At 44.6% G+C, this 17338-nt stretch overlaps 1 protein-coding gene across 1 annotated transcript in view; it reads right to left on the bottom strand.

Annotated features, from left to right (window-relative positions):
* Positions 1-6696: 6696 nt before the first annotated feature.
* Positions 6697-17338, bottom strand: part of EP300 (E1A binding protein p300) — a 57840-nt gene continuing 47198 nt past the window's right edge. Inside the window, exons 25-31 of the mRNA XM_064655188.1 lie at positions 16885-17031; positions 16347-16460; positions 14454-14619; positions 13647-13811; positions 11432-11593; positions 10736-11017; positions 6697-9465 (exon numbers count right to left, since the gene is read on the bottom strand). Of these exons, the coding sequence (XP_064511258.1) occupies positions 7237-9465; positions 10736-11017; positions 11432-11593; positions 13647-13811; positions 14454-14619; positions 16347-16460; positions 16885-17031 (3265 nt within the window). The 3' untranslated portion in view covers positions 6697-7236. The remainder of the gene's footprint in view (positions 9466-10735; positions 11018-11431; positions 11594-13646; positions 13812-14453; positions 14620-16346; positions 16461-16884; positions 17032-17338) is intronic.

The following is a 17338-nucleotide window of genomic DNA, read 5'->3' as shown; positions in this document are numbered from 1 at the left end:
AGAGACCTTATTTAAGCACTTGACACGAAATTTTAACTATTATATGATTTGACTGACATTCTTGGCAAGAATTCATCTCTCTCACTATGCTTTCTTGTTTTCCCTCAAATAGTCCTCAACTGTTCTTGTATATTTACCTTCTGTCAGCAGCTGGTGGGGCTGTTTTTGTGTTATCTTCTGTCTCCCCGGCTCTGGCACTTCCTCTAAGTCCGGGTCGGTGTTCTCGGCCCCAGAATCATGGCATGGTTTGAGTTGAAAGGGACCTTAAAAGTCACCTAGTGCCGACCCCCCTGCTGTGGGCAGGGACACCTTCCACTAGATCAGGTTGCTCAGAGCCCTGTTTCCAGCCCCGCCTTGAGCACTTCCAGGGTTGGAGAGTCCACAGCTTCTCTGGGCAACCTGTGCCAGTGCCTCACCAACCTCACAGCAAAGAATTTCTTCCTGATATCTAATCTAAACCTGCCCTCTTTCAATTTAAACCTGTTCCATATAAAAAGTCCCTCTCCCCACTTTTTATAAGCCCTTTTCAGGCACTGGAAGGCTGAAGTGAGATCTCCCTGACGCCTTCACTTCCCCAGGCGGATCAACCCCAGCTCTCTCAGCTTTTCAAGAACTCATGTAACAACATTATAAATGATAAAACACCCCAACAACACCCAGCACCAGTCACAGAATAGGCTTCCCTTCCAAACATCCAGTGCGCAGGATCCCTGCTGGGGAGTTGTAAACAACCCTGTTCTACGGGATGCAAGCGAGGCACCTCCTTACAACATTTCTAAACAAAATGCCAGATCACAGTTGGGCAGGCAAATGCCAATGCACACACCACGCCTGCAAGGCTGACGGAGCAGCTCGGCGCCTTTCCAGCCATGATGCAAGCACAGAGGCTGCTGCAGCGCCTGTGGATGGAGCCTGTTGTGCTCTCTCACTTATACGGGCTGGGCTAGGCTCTGTCTCAGGCCGGGATCTATGGCACGTGATCTCCTTTGACAAGCTAAGGTAGGAAATGACTCCTTGTGCAAGCTGACAGGGTGGTGGTGTACGAAGGCAGCTGAAAGGCATTATAAAACCAAACATTCCCCAGCCAGGGCCCCCCATGGCTGCTCTTCAAAGAAAAGCTCATTTTTCGGGTAGGAAGCCTCGTCACACACTCAGGCAGAACTGGTCATTAGGAGGAGACTCTTCTGACTGCTGCTGTCTTTCAATACAGGACCTGCTCCAGACTCTGCAGAGAGGCCGGGCTGGAGTCCTTGAGTTTGGCTGGAACTGGGAGCAGCGTGATCAAGGACACGGTGTGTGTAAAAAGACCATCTTGGAAACAGGAGGTGGAGTTTCTTGCAGAGAAACTGCTTATCAATCATTGGAGAAGGCTCTGGAAAATGAAACAGAAGCTGGAATGGCTGTCAGTGCCACATCATGTAACTCAGCCTTGTGGTGCTGCCACTGCTTGTAAGAGGCCACAAGCTCGGCATTACATGAGCTTTGCCTGGACTTGTCTCAGCCTTCCAGGAGCTTTGTTGTAGATTGTTTCACTCTTACAACAGTTGTCTGATGACCAGGTGACTGTTACCGGCACTGTCTGGGGTTCTGTGCAATTATCTGGAGTGACACTTGCTGTGTATGTGTTATTGTAAGTGATAGACAGCAGGTACTAGGGAGAAGCCTGTGTAACTGCTGGGCCTGGAGCACAGCTCCTGGAGAGCAGGAACTGACACAGGAGGTTGCACAGTGGGTGTGCACAGAGGAGCCAGGGGATGGTGGTGTGCCACAGGGCATGGGCTCCCACAGACTCCAGAACAGCTTCCCTTGTAATGTCAGAGCCTCTACCCAGGCTGAGCTCTCGTGTGGGAGGATATGGCTTTGCAAGTCTCGTGCTGCAGGGAGTGTTGGAGGCTTCTTGCTTTGGCCAAGGCTGGGGCAGAACAGGATCTTCTTGGAGACCCTGCATTTTCAAGAGCCTGAATATCCCATGTGTACTGAAGGCAGAGTCTGTGCACACTGGATTGGGAATCAATGATGAAGGCTGGAAGCTCGTGACTTGTGGCATCAGGAGGATGTTTTCTGTTCCACCTGCACACATACAGGACAAGAACAGCATCACTTCACTACCCCTGAGCAGATGTGAGGCTGAGAGCTTGGAGTTTCCAGTGAAAAAACTGAACAAACAGCAAGGAGTTTTCCAGAGAAACATCTGACCTGCCTTAGCCACGCAGCAGCACCAGTGGAAGTGCTGGGTGCTGGTAGTGAGAGACTCCCTGCTGCAGGGGATGAAGGCCACCATCTGCCAACCTGGCAAAGCAGATGTGTTGCTTGCTGGGTTCTCCCATCTGGGATGGTATGGAGAGTTTGCCAAGGGTTGTCCGGCCCTCACACTCATTTCTGCAGCTGCTGCTCTTCCATGTGGGCACCAATGATACTGTCAGGGGAGACCCCGGGCATACCAAGCATACTTCATGGCTCTGGATACAATGGCCATGAGTTTGGGAGCTGCGTGGGGGAAGTACCTGAGGGGGAAGAGATGCAGCCTGCAGATCAACAACCAGTTGTACAGCAGGTGTCACAGATTTATGAAGGGGAAATCAAGCTTAAGCAACCTGACAGCCTTATGGGATGGCTTGGTGAATGAGAGGACAGCAGCAAATGGTTTTTTATCTTGAACTTACTTAAGGCTTTTGACACCATCTCTGACTACTGCCTCACAAAGTGAGGAAGTATGGGCTAGATAAACATGGATAAAATGGATTGAAAGATTGGGATCGCTGGCACAAAGTTCAGTGGAAGCAAGTCACTAGTGATGTACTCCAAGGGTTGGTAGTGGGGACAATCCCTTTTCACATCATCTTCATTGGTGGCCACAATGATGGGGCCAAATACATTCTCATGAAGTTTACAGCTGTATAAAACTGGGAGGAGTGGTTGATATGCCAAAGGGTTGTGCTGCCATCCAGAGGGGCCTCAACAGGCTAAAAGAATGGCTTGACAGGAAGTTCAACAAAGGGAAATGTAGTCTTTTAGTCTTTCACCTGGGATGAACAATGCATCAGCACAAGTCTGGCAGAAAAGGACTGGAGGGTCTGGATGGCAAGTTGAACAGTATCCAACAAGGTGCCCTTGTGGCAGAGGCAGCCAACAGCCTCCTCAGCTGTTAGGACGAGTACTGCCAGCAGGTGGAGGAAGGTAATCCTTCCCCTCAGCACCCATGAGCCAGATGTGAAATGCTGCATTCACATTTGGGCTCCCAAGTACAAAAGAGACACGTACACAGTAAAGTGAGCCCAGGAAAGGTCCAGGAAGATGATGAGAGGACTGGAGCATCTGTCGGATGGGGAGAGGCTGAGAGAGCTGGGACTGTTCAGTCTGGAGAAGGTGCAGAGGGGTCTTACCAATGTGTATAGACACCTTGGGAGGGGTTATCGGGTGTGTGTCCGAAGACAGAGAGGCCACGGCATCTCCCTCCTGGAGATACTCATCTGGACATGCAACCTGCTTTAGGTGACCCTGCTTTGAGCAGGGAGGTGGACTAGATGATCTCTAGAGGTGCCTGTCCACCTCAGCCATTCTGTCCTTCTGTAACAAGTGGCTCTGTGTAGAACAGAGTATCCATGATGACAGAATTAAAAATAAATATATAAATAAATGCATCAGCGTAGACACAGTCACAGGACGATAATGCAGACCCAGGCTATGAACAATTTCACCAGTGGCCAAGTCACTGGAGTTTTAGGAGCAACAAAGAACAAGGATGCAACAACGTATTTAAAACACTCCATAAACAGTACATTTGGACATAATTGAAGAACGAGGGACTAGGAAAGAGCAAGGTGTATTTTTTTACCTAAGGATGTCCCCAAGACTGAGGGATAAACCACAAATATTACACTCTTCCCCTCAGTTAACTCACTGCAAGCCCTCCCCAACTTTGACTTCAGTCATTGACTCTAGGACTCAAAAGGGCATTGGAAGGGGCAAGCATTGGAAAGTTTATGTCACTGAACTGCATATTATTTGACTAGAAGCATTAGCATTGTTATACCTGGACAGTAAGCTTCTGATTGGATTGCTAGAACTTTGAGTGTGAGTTCTTTTTGTCGGTCCAAGAGTCTAACAAATAGGTGGGAGTGGAACAACCTACTCTAACTTGGATGCAACTGAATGGCAAGAGAGGTACAGATGATACCCTAATTTTGTTTTCTTCCTGAAATCCTACCACTACTTGAGTCAGCCATAGTATTTCCCCAAATGAGGGATTCCAGTTCTCCAGCAGAATCATGGAAAGCAGAAGTGGAGGGATGTAAAGGAAAGACATGCCCTGCAAATTCAAGACCATTGATCATCCACATCACTTCAACAAACTGAACTTGGCTCAGAGTCAGCACGTACAAAGAGGGACAGAGCAGATGTGCTGTCACATAAAATGCCTCATGGCATCTTTGGAAGTTGGAAGATCTATAGCTTGTTCTGCAAGGTCTTGAGGCTTCCCCACTTCAGATGCTTTGATGCCAGTTGGGACAAATTCGAACCATGTTTTGTGTGCTAACTCAGCAGCACAAATGAAAGCTGTTTGCACTAAAAGCTTTCAAGTCAAGCCTTTTGCAAGTCAGAAAGCTGGGCACACTTTCACTTTGCTAGCCAGTATGTGGTCTCAGAAGGAATTTTATTAATGTCCCATCCTGGGAAGCCTCCCCAGGCTGAAAGTAAATCTAGGCTTTGCTGGGGTGGCAGGGAAGAAGACAAAAGCTTACTGGGGAGCACACACATATAAACCATCCCAGACTGCTGCCTTGGCATTCAACATGTGGGGGGTTTGTTTTCTGCTCTCCTTAGAGCAGGTCAGGGTAATGGTGGCTTTGGTGCAGAGCTGGTCTGTGCCATGCAGGAGTGAGTGGTATGAGGATTATCCAAAGGAGAACACCAAAACAGAAAGGCTGCTTCTCTTAGCCTCCCAGGAACTTTCCATAAGCTTGCTACCAAAAACCTTTTTTTAAATACAAGAATTCATCGCCCTACTTCTGCTTATATTAACAAATCAAGCAATTTATATCCACAAATGAAGCATTTTACTCCCGTTTTTGAAGCGCCTCTAATATCCATTCACATTGTAACACACCATTATTTTTGTTTGGCACTTGGCTGAGATTCCCATCCATCCATCTTCCCCCCCCTCCATCTTCTTCCATCAGCAGTTTCCCAAGGTCAGCTTGCTCCTGTTGTTTGTCTGGGATCTCGCATACACTGATGCTCACAACACAACCAGCGTTACACAGATGTTGTGCTCTGGTCACATCTGGGTCTTCCAGATGCATAAGGCCCTGGTGAAAGTTATTCCTTAGGCAGTCAGCACTGTATGCACCTGCACAGTGTAAGGCTGGAGTTTGGGAAGCCCTCAATGAACCAGCCACATACAAGATGACCAGCGCACAACAATGTGGCACGACAGGTTTAACTCCACGTGCACACAGCTACGGGCAGCACACAACTGGGTTTACTACGTGCATGCTCCACTGCTCCAGCATTCCTGTTGAGGAAATCCCCTATACCTGGCAGGTCAGCAGATCCAACACGGGGTGACAGGGCACCCACATGCCGTCTCGGTGCAGCGCCTGCAGGACATGCACACAGGGTTACCTCGTGCTCACAACTTCAGTGCCAAAAGGCGCACAATGTGTTACAAGTGAAATAGGATCTTTTAATATCACATATCCAAACAATAGTTCTCATTTCGAACTGCAAAATAGGTCCTTTGAAGATCAGCTGCTCCCGAGCTGTGTGAGCAGGGTGGGGTACAGCTGACTGGCACAACTGTCGAGGTCAGACCTCGTTTCTTTGGTAAGATACATGCCGGGAACAACGCGAATGCAGAGCTGTACCAAAAGAGTCCGCTTAGAAGACTAATTATTACTCCACATCCCTTATTAGAGATTTGCATTTTAAAACAGTCATATACATTAAATAGCTCTCCGACTTCTAAATAGCCAACATTTGAAGTAGCACATATTCCGCTACCCCCACCATTTTAAGAACAAGCAACACATGTGGGAGAGAAGGGAAACATTAAAAACAGACTGTCTGTCTCACACAGTTTATTTAACAATAGGTAATAAGAAATCAATTTTTAACAGTCTATACAGTGATCGAAAGTTCTTATTTATAAGTAACCAACTTTAATTGCATGATTTACAACATTTGAGGGTTTTTTTGCTTTCTATTTTCAAGTTTTACAGAAAGTGGAAGAGGGTGGGAAAGGGGCATGGGAGAGAGAAAGCAAGCATAAAGAAGAAACCCCAGGGACTTTTTCTCAGGTTGAAATAATCCCGTTGGAATTGTTTCTTACCCTCTTTTTTATGTTTTTTTTTTCCTTTGTTAGATGTAAAAATAACGAAAAAAATTCTTTCAAGAAAACAGAAACCACAATATATATACTACATCCATTTGGCAGCTGCCCCTGTGTATTTGCAAAAATGTTGTCTTCTCTCTACATGTACAAATTACTTTAATACTTGAAGTTTTTTTTAAGCTCAGACTCTTGTATAGAAAATTCTTGGAGGACAAAAGTAGACTTCAGGAGGGGACTGAGTTATTTAATATTTTTACATTTTTTCAAAGAATTGACATATTTCCAACCAAAGAGGAAAAGACTGGTATTTATTTTTATATATATATATTTATATATGTAATGTTTTTTTAAAGCAACATTAACCCCTTTTGTCCTCCGGTTTTAGGAAAAGGTTCTCCTGTGTTTTTTCTGTTGTTCTGTTTTTGTGGTGGTTTTTTTGCAGTGACATGAAGAAAAACCAGAATTGGGAAAATGTTTACCATCTGCCTCAGTAAATAATAACTATCAATATTACATATTTTCATTAATTTAAAAAAAAATAAAACCTATTGGAGGTATGAGCAGGGCATCCTTTGGTGAACAACCAAAAGATCATCCTCCTCTCCCAACCTCCCCAACGCACACGAGGAAAAAAAAAAACCAAGAAAAAGGACTGGTTATGATTCCAGCCATAACAAAAATATATTCTTTGTACTCTACTGTCCCTCAGGTTCGTTGTAGGTTTGCTTTTAAAACCACAAACTACTGCTGCAGAGTTCAGATGTGTTCCAGGGAAAAATGTTGTTTTAGCTAAGAAAGATTCAAAAAAATTTGTCTTCAGTACAAAAAGTCTTGAGAAAATAAGTTTTTTATTTTCTTTTTTTTTAAATTTTTTTTTTTGCTCCCAAAATGCTACAATGTGTCTAGTGTATGTCTAGTGTACTCTGTGAAAGGTTTGAATTCAAGTCTGAGTTCTCGGAGCTGAGCCCCAGTTCCGTGGCGCTTGTACCATGGAGGCCTGCCATGCCAGGATTGCTAGCAAGCTGGGAAAGCATTGCACTCTGGTCCGGGCTGGCAAAGTGCCCTTGATCCATGGGGTTAGCCTGGGCAGCTACCAGTCCTGGATGTGGGGAGCTGGTCTGCGGGGAGACGTGGTGTGGAGAAGGCTGAGGCTGCATCCGAGGGGATGGACTGGAATGGGGGGGCTGGGACTGGGGCCGCGGTGAGGGAACAGGCTGCGGAGAACGCACTTGATTGGTGAGCGATGAAGGGAGCTGCTGGCCCTGGAGGTGCGGGGACTGGGCCTGGTTGGGGAGCATGTGCTGTTGGGGGCTCATCGGATTGGGCTGAGCTGGGGACCCCATCTGCTGCTGAAGTAGCCTCTGCTGGAAAGCCTGCTGCAAACTGGCTCCTGTCTCTGCACTCATGGACTGTGGAAGTTGGCTTATTTGTCCCATGTTTCCTTGCTGCATCTGCTGCATGTGATGCTGCATTCGCTGCTGCTGCTGTTGGGGATACCCGACGCCCTGGGGCTGCTGAAACTGGCTGTGGTTGGCCATCCCTGGCCCCAGCCCTGGTCCTGCTCCCTGCTGCTGCTGCTGCTGCTGGTGGCGCTGCTGCTCCATCATCTGGTGCCGTCTCATCAGGAGGTCTCGGAACTGGGGAGCCATTCCCGAGTGATTCATATTCATCTGCTGCGCCTGAGGATTCATCCCAGCCATGGCCTGCTGCGGCTGCTGCTGTGGCTGCTGCTGGGGCATGCTGGGCCTCTGCACTCCTGCTTGCATGGGGTTCATGTTCTGCATGGCTGGGTTGGGGTGCACCCCTCCCTGCTGCCCTTGCATGGCCTGCTGTGGCTGCAGGCCTGGCTGCCCCTGTGGGATGCCAGGCTGACCTGCCATGCCCTGCGGGTTCTGGGACCCCGCATACTTGGCAGCCCGCTGCTTGATGAAAGCAGCCAGCAGCTGAGGGTTGGAGTGAAGGATGTTAAGCACCTGCTGCTGCTGCATGGGTGAACTGGGAGACCTGAGAGTCCGCAGTAGGTTTTGTAAGGCCGCCTGGGGCAGAGGTGGTTGTTTGGGCTGAGCAGTGCCAGGTACTTGACCCATCCCTGGCTGAGGGGCCATATTCATTGGCTGACCCGGCTGGGCTACTGACATCATGGATGGCCTCTGCATTCCTGGCTGCAGCTGAGCTTGGGGCAAGGCCCCCTGCACCCATGGCGGCTGCTGCTGAATTCCCGCTGGCCCCATTCCTTGATCTATATGACCACTAGGACCTCTGCCTATCTGTGGAGGGTTCATTCCCATAGGTGGCATCTGGGGCATCTGGTGCTGAATTGGCCTTTGGAAGATCTGAACCTGTGCCATCTGGCGCTGGGTCTCTGCTGCCCGCTGGATCTGCATGGCCATTTCCACTGCTGCCGGAGGAGGACCCTGAACTGGTGGTTGCGGTGGCTGGGGTGGAGTTGGAGGCGTCACTTGGCCACCTGCCTTGCCCTGGGACACAGCGCTGGGGGGCTGAGTTCTTGGCATGGTGTAGGGTGGCATGCTATTGGGAGGAGCAGGCTGAGGCTGCGACACAGGCTGAGGCGGAGGCTGGGGCTGTGGGGTTTGTGGCGTTGGGGGCTGCTGGCCCGTTGGAGTCGTTGGGGTGGCTGGTGTGGGCGAGGGCAATCCCTGCTGCTGGCCTGCCACGCCGGTGCGCTGCATACTCGCCATCCTCCTTCGGAGCATCTGCGCCTGTTGCAGGCGGTGCTGAAGCTGTTGCTGACGGAGCTTGTGTTTGATGTTGAGGCAGAAGGGCACGGGGCACTTGTTCTCCTGGCAGTGCTTTGCGTGGTAGCAGCAGAGAGCAATGAGTTGCTTGCAGATGGGGCACCCTCCATTGGTCTTGCGTTTGCAGCCTTTGGTGTGTTGGACGACCCGTTTCATCTTCTGACAGGATGGCAGTGAGCAGTTGGCATTCCGACACTGGCAGGCATGGACCAGAGACTGGATACAGCGCTGAATGCTCAGGCGGCGGGAATCACCAGGGCTCTGGGTGGTGGCAGTCTGCTGGTTGTTGCTCTCATCATCTAGACCAAGGCCTAATTTCTCCATCTTGTGGTCATGGTTTTTAGTGTTATAGCAGGTGATGCACAGGTCATAATCCTGGAAAGACAACAAAGGAAGAGTTATCAGTGTTCCTGAGACTCCATACAATAAAGGAATAAATGATGTCATGCCGCCTCAACAAATTACTCCCAGTCTGTTCCAGGCAAATTGTTGCTCTAAGGGAAAAATTCAATCTTTTATGCCATACTGAGGTACTAGGAAAGGAATAAATCCAAATTATAGCCAGGGAAAGTGTGTGGGTGTACAGGCATCTGAAAGTTACACAAATACATATACCTTGAAAAACAAGTTTGCTCTGAGATAATAAGCCACACATTATTCAGCTGGGCCACAAAAACCCCTTTCTTTCCCAGTAAGAAAGGAGAGGAAGGAGGCAAGGAACAAATAGCTGCCCATCTGCTCCTGCTTCAAAAGAAGAGGGCAAGAGTGGCAGAAGAGGTACCAGTTTTCAAAGGAGGAGAATGAAAGCTGCATTTTTAGTTTGCAGATATGAGTTAAACAACAGTGTGTGCTGAGAGAGGAACAGAACAGCATTTACCTTCTGTGAAAGTGACAGCACGTGAGTTTGGGCTCAGGAATTGATCTTTAAGGAAAAGACCCAAGTTCTCAGGAGTCATTAATTTAGAATTTATTTTTTGGTATGTAACAGAAAATAAAACCATATATTATTTTAACCAGAGCAAATGGAATCATCAGCTTTTAATCAGAGCTTTTCAGAACCAAATCTGAGACAGCTATTCCCTTCCAGCAGGCAAAAAACCTAAGTTTCAAGCCAGAGTCAATGACAGTCCAGCTCCTGGAAGGCACAGCATTGAAGATTGAGTGCAGTGGTCTGGAGTAGTGGAGGAGTTGCCCAAGTACTGGGATGTGACTTGTAGCATAGCAAAACCCAGAAAACCAGCAGAGCGCCCTATTTACAGAAATAGTGCAGCCCAACACTTCTGACTCTTCATGAAGAAAGTATGCACTGCTCTTCAGAAAAATCAGCTCATCCTACCATTACAGCTCAAGCAACTGCTACAGTTCCCGACTGCTTAAGCAGCAGTACCTCAAATGAACTACAGGAAACACAATTCTACTTCAGCTCTCCACAAACTGAAAGTAGAAGACAGGAATCACTCCAAGCAGCAGATCAGTAGAACTGCTTGTTCTGGAAAATGTTTTCTCTCCTTTCTTTCTCTACTGCCAGTGGATGAACTGTACAGATCTTTTTCCATCAGTTAACAATGAGAAATCAGTTCAGGTAAAAAGCACTTTGGGCACAAAGATACAGGGACAGAAGCAGGGAAGACTTCACCAAACATACCTCACAGACAGTGCAGTGCCATCTGGTCTCCACATGATGCTTGCACTCATTGCAGGTGTAAACAAAGCGGTCTTGGCTTTGTGTATGCAGTTCCACCAGCATGCACATGGTTGACCACTGGGCCCTTCGTAGTGAGGAGAACTCCAGGTGCTTGTCTCTAGCAAGGGTTAGGAAAGCATCACGCCCATCCATCAGGTCACATGGGATGAGTGGGTCAGGTTCAATGATGGGGGGCAGGGAGTTGGCTGCAGGGCCAGCAATGAGACGGATGACAAAGAAGACCTAAAAAATAAAAAAACCCTCATTACACAGAGAGTCCAATTCCAAGACCAAATAACACTTGAATGACACGTCACCAGGTGGTGTGCTTGGTAAGGACCTGGAAATCTCAGACCTCTGGGAGCCCTGCAGGTTCACCTTCCTCTGAAGCATTAGGTAAGGGGGACTGGACTGAACCATAAAACTGTTGTGACAATCTAGACTGTTAGGAAGTTCTGCCCGAGCGCAATTGCATTTATCCCCACTGCCCTCGCAGCAAAGAGCACCCAGACTTACTGGCACTTATCTGTCTGGTGTGCCTCTCAACTCTCCAGCCAAACCTGTATAATTTACAGGGCATGACTGTTTGAAGTATCAAAGCTTTGTACACCTCTTTACTGAAGTAAAATACATATTTCTCATTCAATCAACTCTTACCTCCTTGTGCTTCTCCATAGTGGCATACAGCTTTTGGGAGAGGTCATTGGACACATTGGGCATGCCAGGCTTTTTCTTATTGCCACGACTCAAGCTGCTCTTGTTCTTACTTGTCTTCTTATTGTTCTTCTTTTTGGCATTTTTGCTGTCTCCCTTGCTCACCTAGTAATTTTAAAGACATTTCATGTCAGGTATCCAAGTAACATTTAGCATTTTATTACTTTCAAATATTCTGTAACTGCAGGACAAAACACTTCACAATAATTTACTCTGAAGACACTTATCAGGGTCCCCAGAAACATTAAATTAATTCCATTAGAATCACTCCAAAAGATATCAAGATCAGCAAGACACACATCTAAAAATACTGAAAGCATAAATGCTCAAGAGGTGCAAGGGAAACATTATTTAATGAAACTTGTTTGTCTGATACAGCCGCACACTGAAGAACCTCTTGGACAATCACAAAGGGGTTCAGCAGATGAATTCTCAGTGCGATTCAAAAATAAAAATAAATGAAAAGTACAACTGATACCACACTAACCAGAAGTAAGAAAGACTTAAACCACCTAAATTTAGTTTCCTACAGCTTTCCAAGAGATTTAGTTTTAATAGACTGCACTAAACTGATTTTGATATGAAGCTGTTGTTCTGAGTCCAAAAGACATTAGCAGTGCTATTTCTAGCATTCACCTTCCTCCTGTCACATCTTGCAACAGTCAACAAAACAGGTCAGCTTAATTTCAACTACATTCAGTTAGCAATGAGCATTTATTCCTCACTGGGCTGGTCAAAGGGCCCCCCAAAACATGACAGCATATGATGACCAAGGATCAAAGCAATTCTTATCCAAATAAGCATTTTTTCCTACGCTTAAAATAACTGCCAGAACGGAAATTTCCAGTGACCATGAATGATTATCACTTCATTTGACAGTACAATTTATTATTGCCTCATTTTCAAGAGGTAAAACATAGGGTCAATGAAGAGTTAAAAATATTTTTAATAATAAAGGTTTAATAGTAATGTTCTGCAAGCTTGCTCCACCTCAGGATTTTGGGGCCAAACTGCTGTGAAGGCTCAACTAAATGTTGACCAATCTCACACAGAGTGCTGAGCAATTCCTCGCGAGAGGTTTCTCGTGTATTAGAGAGATGGGAACTTGCAGCTATACCACGTGGAAAACAAACAATACCTTGCTAAGAAAGATGTTAATTAATGCAAATTTGATATCCAGTTGCCTAATTCCCATGTTACTCTTGCACTTAGATTGAACTAAGTCCTTGAAAGAAGGCATTGCAAAAAGCAGCACAGGAGAAGCACAATTTCTAATTGTAATGTTAAACCTAACTTTTTTGATCCAGAGGTCTTTTAGCAAAAAAAATTCTAAACCCCAACAAAAATCTAGTATCTGATAAGGTGACAAAGCAGCAGCATTTAAACAGAATTAACTAACAAGTACTACTGTGTGAGCAAAAGTACTAACCTTATCCTAGATTCACCACCTCTACCATAAAAGCTTAGAAGATCCAAGGATAGGCAGATGCATAAATTCTGCATCTGTTCACTTTCAAATTTATTGTTGAATTAAGAGGCATGCCTTATTTTTGTGGAATGTGAAAACACAGTTGCACATTCTCAAAAAAACCCCTACACAAGACACCAGAAAGAAGTTTCTCTAGTTTAAAGTAGCCCAACAACAGTTTAGCAGTAATTTGTGCTTCAGATCCTCAATACCTCAAAGCTAGTAAACAAACCTATTGAGAGTCAAGTACTAACTGACAGCACTCCACTACCTTCTCAGACCATCTGCTAAGATTGGTGTTAGAACATGTAAGTTAGAAGAAAAGAGTTAGCCACTATTCAAAAGCTAAAGCTTAAGGAAAAACACTTCCAAGTCAGGCTGAAGTGGCAACATGAACATGGATAAAAACTGGATTTCAGCAGAAAAATATCCAACTAGCAGCTGTTTCAACCTTATTGCCTTTGGTAATTAGATAGGTTTATAGCCATATGAACAGCTGCTGTTCATTGAAATGTAGTTTAGTGGTATTTTAACAGCTCTAATTTATAAACTGTAAATTTGAAATTTATCTTACAGTGAAAGGTGAAAAGGCCAGTTAACCAAAGTGCCTTGGCCCCCTACTTTTTTTATAATTAGTCACATATAATCACAACTTTACATTAGATCATGAAATAGCAGAAGCATTCTTACATCCGTGCTTTCATTACTAGTGTTTTCTTCTCTCTTCCGTTCTTCTTCCTCTTGCTCTAGTTCCTTAATGCTCTCCTCTAGAACATTAGGCCAGAAGTCCCCTTCGAAGTAAGGTAACTCCTTTGCACTTGTTAGACGATCTTCTGTTGCCTGCTTAAATATATCCTAAAAGAGAGCAAACCCACTATTGGTTACCACTATTACAAGTCACATAACCATAGGCAAAGTTCCCAATAAATGACAAAAATGGCATCAGCAGACCAAACAGAGGAGAGCTTAATATTTCAATACATTTCATGAGAGCACATTCTAAGTGCAGATTTAACACTGCATCAGTTATAGTTTGTCAAATACATTTCAAATATTCCCACTTGGAAGGAAAAATATCATTACCATGTGCTAGATTTCAATATGCATACTTACCAAATGGGACAATATAACCACTATAATATCGACAATAGCTGAAGTACTGATAATTCCAAAGATTTTACATACTTCTAACTGCATGAGCATCCTAACCCTCCAATTTTATCTAACACAAGAAGATTTAAGATTTCATGTATTTTCTTTTGCTCTCTTTTACAGTATTCCTCAAGAATTTAGTTTGTTCTAAGGAATCATTTCAAAAGTCTTGCTAGAACAATTTCAGAAGCTAAATGCTTTGAAGAGGATATGTTTTAACTCCAAACTTTTAGTGCTCAATTCACTTAAAACTAATGTAGTAAACGCCAAGAATCAGGCACAATAAGGCAAGGAAGAAAGGCAAGACAAGATTGGTCAATGTCCCCCGGCATGCACTTAACACACCTTGTAATCATGGACAATGCGCTCCGACACAGACTTGTCCAGCATCTTTTTGTACCACTCTTGCAGTCGTTTGGGTTTGGGTATCTTTTGGTCAGGAGGATGGCAGTGGAAGATGTAGTCATCTCCTTCGCTGGGTGGGCATGCCCAGATGTGTCCAGTAGTATACCTGGCATGGTCAGACAAAAACGGGACATGTGGGCTCTGACGACACTCGCGCGCTCTCCTCTCTGCCACCAGGTGGCATCACCACCTAGTTGGCCGCAGTTCCCAGATGGACAATAATTACAGTGCTCTGTATTCTAATTCCAGTGTTGGTTCGTTTTAATTCCAGTGTTTAGGCAATAATCTTTTCGTCTTTTCACTCATTTTTTTAAATTCAGAGCTATATATATAGTAGTCTATATCTAAGGTGTGTTCATTTTCCAGCCTAGATAAAAATTGAAGCCTGATCTGGACCTGCAATTGCCATCTCCCAATTAACTAATGGGAGAAAGACAGAGATGAGGTATTTCACTATAAAAGCTTGAGACACTGCAGTAATTCATTATGTAGCAACATTTTAAGAACAGATTTACTTAAACACAGAATTTCCACTTTTCTATTGGAAATCCTCTGGTTTTTAACTTTGAGAATCAGTTTTACCAATTAGTTTCACCCTTTTATCTGGGAATAAACAGTCCCTGTCAACCCATGCTATTGGGTGCACAGTCTAGAATACTATCAAGATAGATGACAGCCAAATAGAAGCAGCTGCAGAGAATATAACTCCAAAGATCACTTCTTCATCTTCAGTTCTTCTCTATTAGTTTTAGAAAAGAACTCCAGTAGGAGGAATAATCAGCTCTCAAGTTAGAGAAAAATAACCATCCTTGCCATGTTGAGAAACAGCTTTGCAGAACCCTACCCAAACCCTGGGAACTGCAGCCAGTTGTCATTCCTTCTGCCTGAGAACGGAGAGATGATACTGCGTGACCAATATTGTTTTCCCAAAATGAGATCCTGATGTTACCCATTAGCACAGAAAACAACATTAAGTAAAACTTGAGGCCTGAGCTCTGTACAGCAGTTGTACAGACTTGCAGGTTAGAAAATACACAACAAAAGAAGCAGAAAGATCCTAATGTATGCTTTTGAAGTACTAAAGAATTCTCACTGAAGACAGTACCACTCACCTCCATTTCAACTCCCCTAACTTTTCTCAAGGACCTGCTTTAAACATAGTCCCTAACAATTTCTTCACAAATAACTTTCTGCCAAGCTACACCAGATACCTTTGACAATAGGTTGATGTTTACTTCAGTGCCCTTTCTACTTCAGTAATCACAGTCATTTGATTTCCACCTTTCTCGTTACTTCAGTTGTTTTTTGTTCTTTTGTGCTGTCCCAAGTATATTCTCTTTCTCTCCTAACTCTTCAGCTTCTTACAATTTCAACTACTCCTTCTGCAAGAGATTCCTTAGGGACCTTATACAACCATCACAGAGTTAATCAGTACAGACAGAATACACTTAACTTTCTCCTTATAAACATGGGTAAGAACTTACTTGCCAGTCCAAAGGAATGACCTAATTAAAGCAGTAGCATTACACAAGGACTACACTACAAGCAACATGGACAGCAAAATTTTATGGACTAGATAATAGTCCACTTTTTCTACTTAGGTTTAAGAAAGTTTATGTGAGTTTGGAAACCTAAAAATATCTGAAGCACAAGCCTTTCCTGAAAAGCCTGCAACCCCTTTTTGTCTCTTCCCTTTGTCAACTATGTACAGTTGTTGCTATGATATGATACCTAGGCACCATATTCTGAACTATACAATGTAGTAATTTAATTTGCACTAAAAACTACCTATCACAAATGCTGTACAGAAGAAAACGTTAAAAACATACTTACCCTAGTTTCTTAACGTATTCTAGATATCCAATTAGTATTTCATGATAGACAGCAGTCCTCAAGCATTTAGGGCGGAAGAAATGAACACTGTCAAGGTAAGATATATACACTCGCCTAAAAACAGAAAAAACAAACCGAAGAAGGTATGAGGAGGAAGAGAGATTTCAAAGTGGTTCTACAAGTTTATTCATGTTATTTTATACATCTGAAGCATCCATTACAACAGCAGTCTCCAAAGTCTCTGATCCTAATTTACCTCTAGAAACTTGGCCTCCTTTTGATATCCTAGCCTCATCTCCCTAAAATTATACAATCCCTTCCTTGAGAATATCGATAAATGATCCTTAAGGTGACACTGCCAGCCAGCATTCTCAGTAAGAAGCAACTCTCACCTACTCCCTGCAGAAGCTACTTTGTTTCTAGAACTTAACAACACTAAGAGTCTCACAGGAGCCACAGGAAGCTCTATACAGAACTTCAGAAAGTTCACCCAACTGAGAGAGTACCAAATTAAATCGACCTTCATGCAGTTCCTCACCTTTGATTGGGTGGAGGGCAGTCTGAGCCATACTCCTGCACATGCATCCCAAAGAAGCACAAGTCTACACCATCAATCTCCTCAAAGGCAAAAAGAGCTTTTGTTCGGTAAGGGAAAGACTCAGCCATCTCTCCACTGTCCACAAACCTGCAGTTTAGAGGGGAAAGAGGAATACCACGTATGTTCGCGTGTTAGAGAACGCATGTTACTAGTGAAGGCAACAGATGAGGACCACGCTACTAATTTTAGTGCAAATTTAAACACTTACAGACTACTCAAATACAGGGCATCCACTTTTTACCATGAAAAAGATGACCCACATCATAACAAATTAATATGCTGCTGGAACATCTGTTTGTCAAGAACTGGCTGGTGATGAGGTTTTGAATACAAGAGTTTTTTTTAATATTGGATTTTAGAAAAAATTTCTTCACAAAATGGGCTATCAGGCATT

This window comes from Pseudopipra pipra, chromosome 5 (assembly GCF_036250125.1).
Source record: "Pseudopipra pipra isolate bDixPip1 chromosome 5, bDixPip1.hap1, whole genome shotgun sequence".
Taxonomy (NCBI): Eukaryota; Metazoa; Chordata; class Aves; order Passeriformes; family Pipridae; genus Pseudopipra; species Pseudopipra pipra.
Note: the sequence above shows the minus strand (reverse complement) of the source record. Positions and strands in the feature narration are given on the sequence as shown.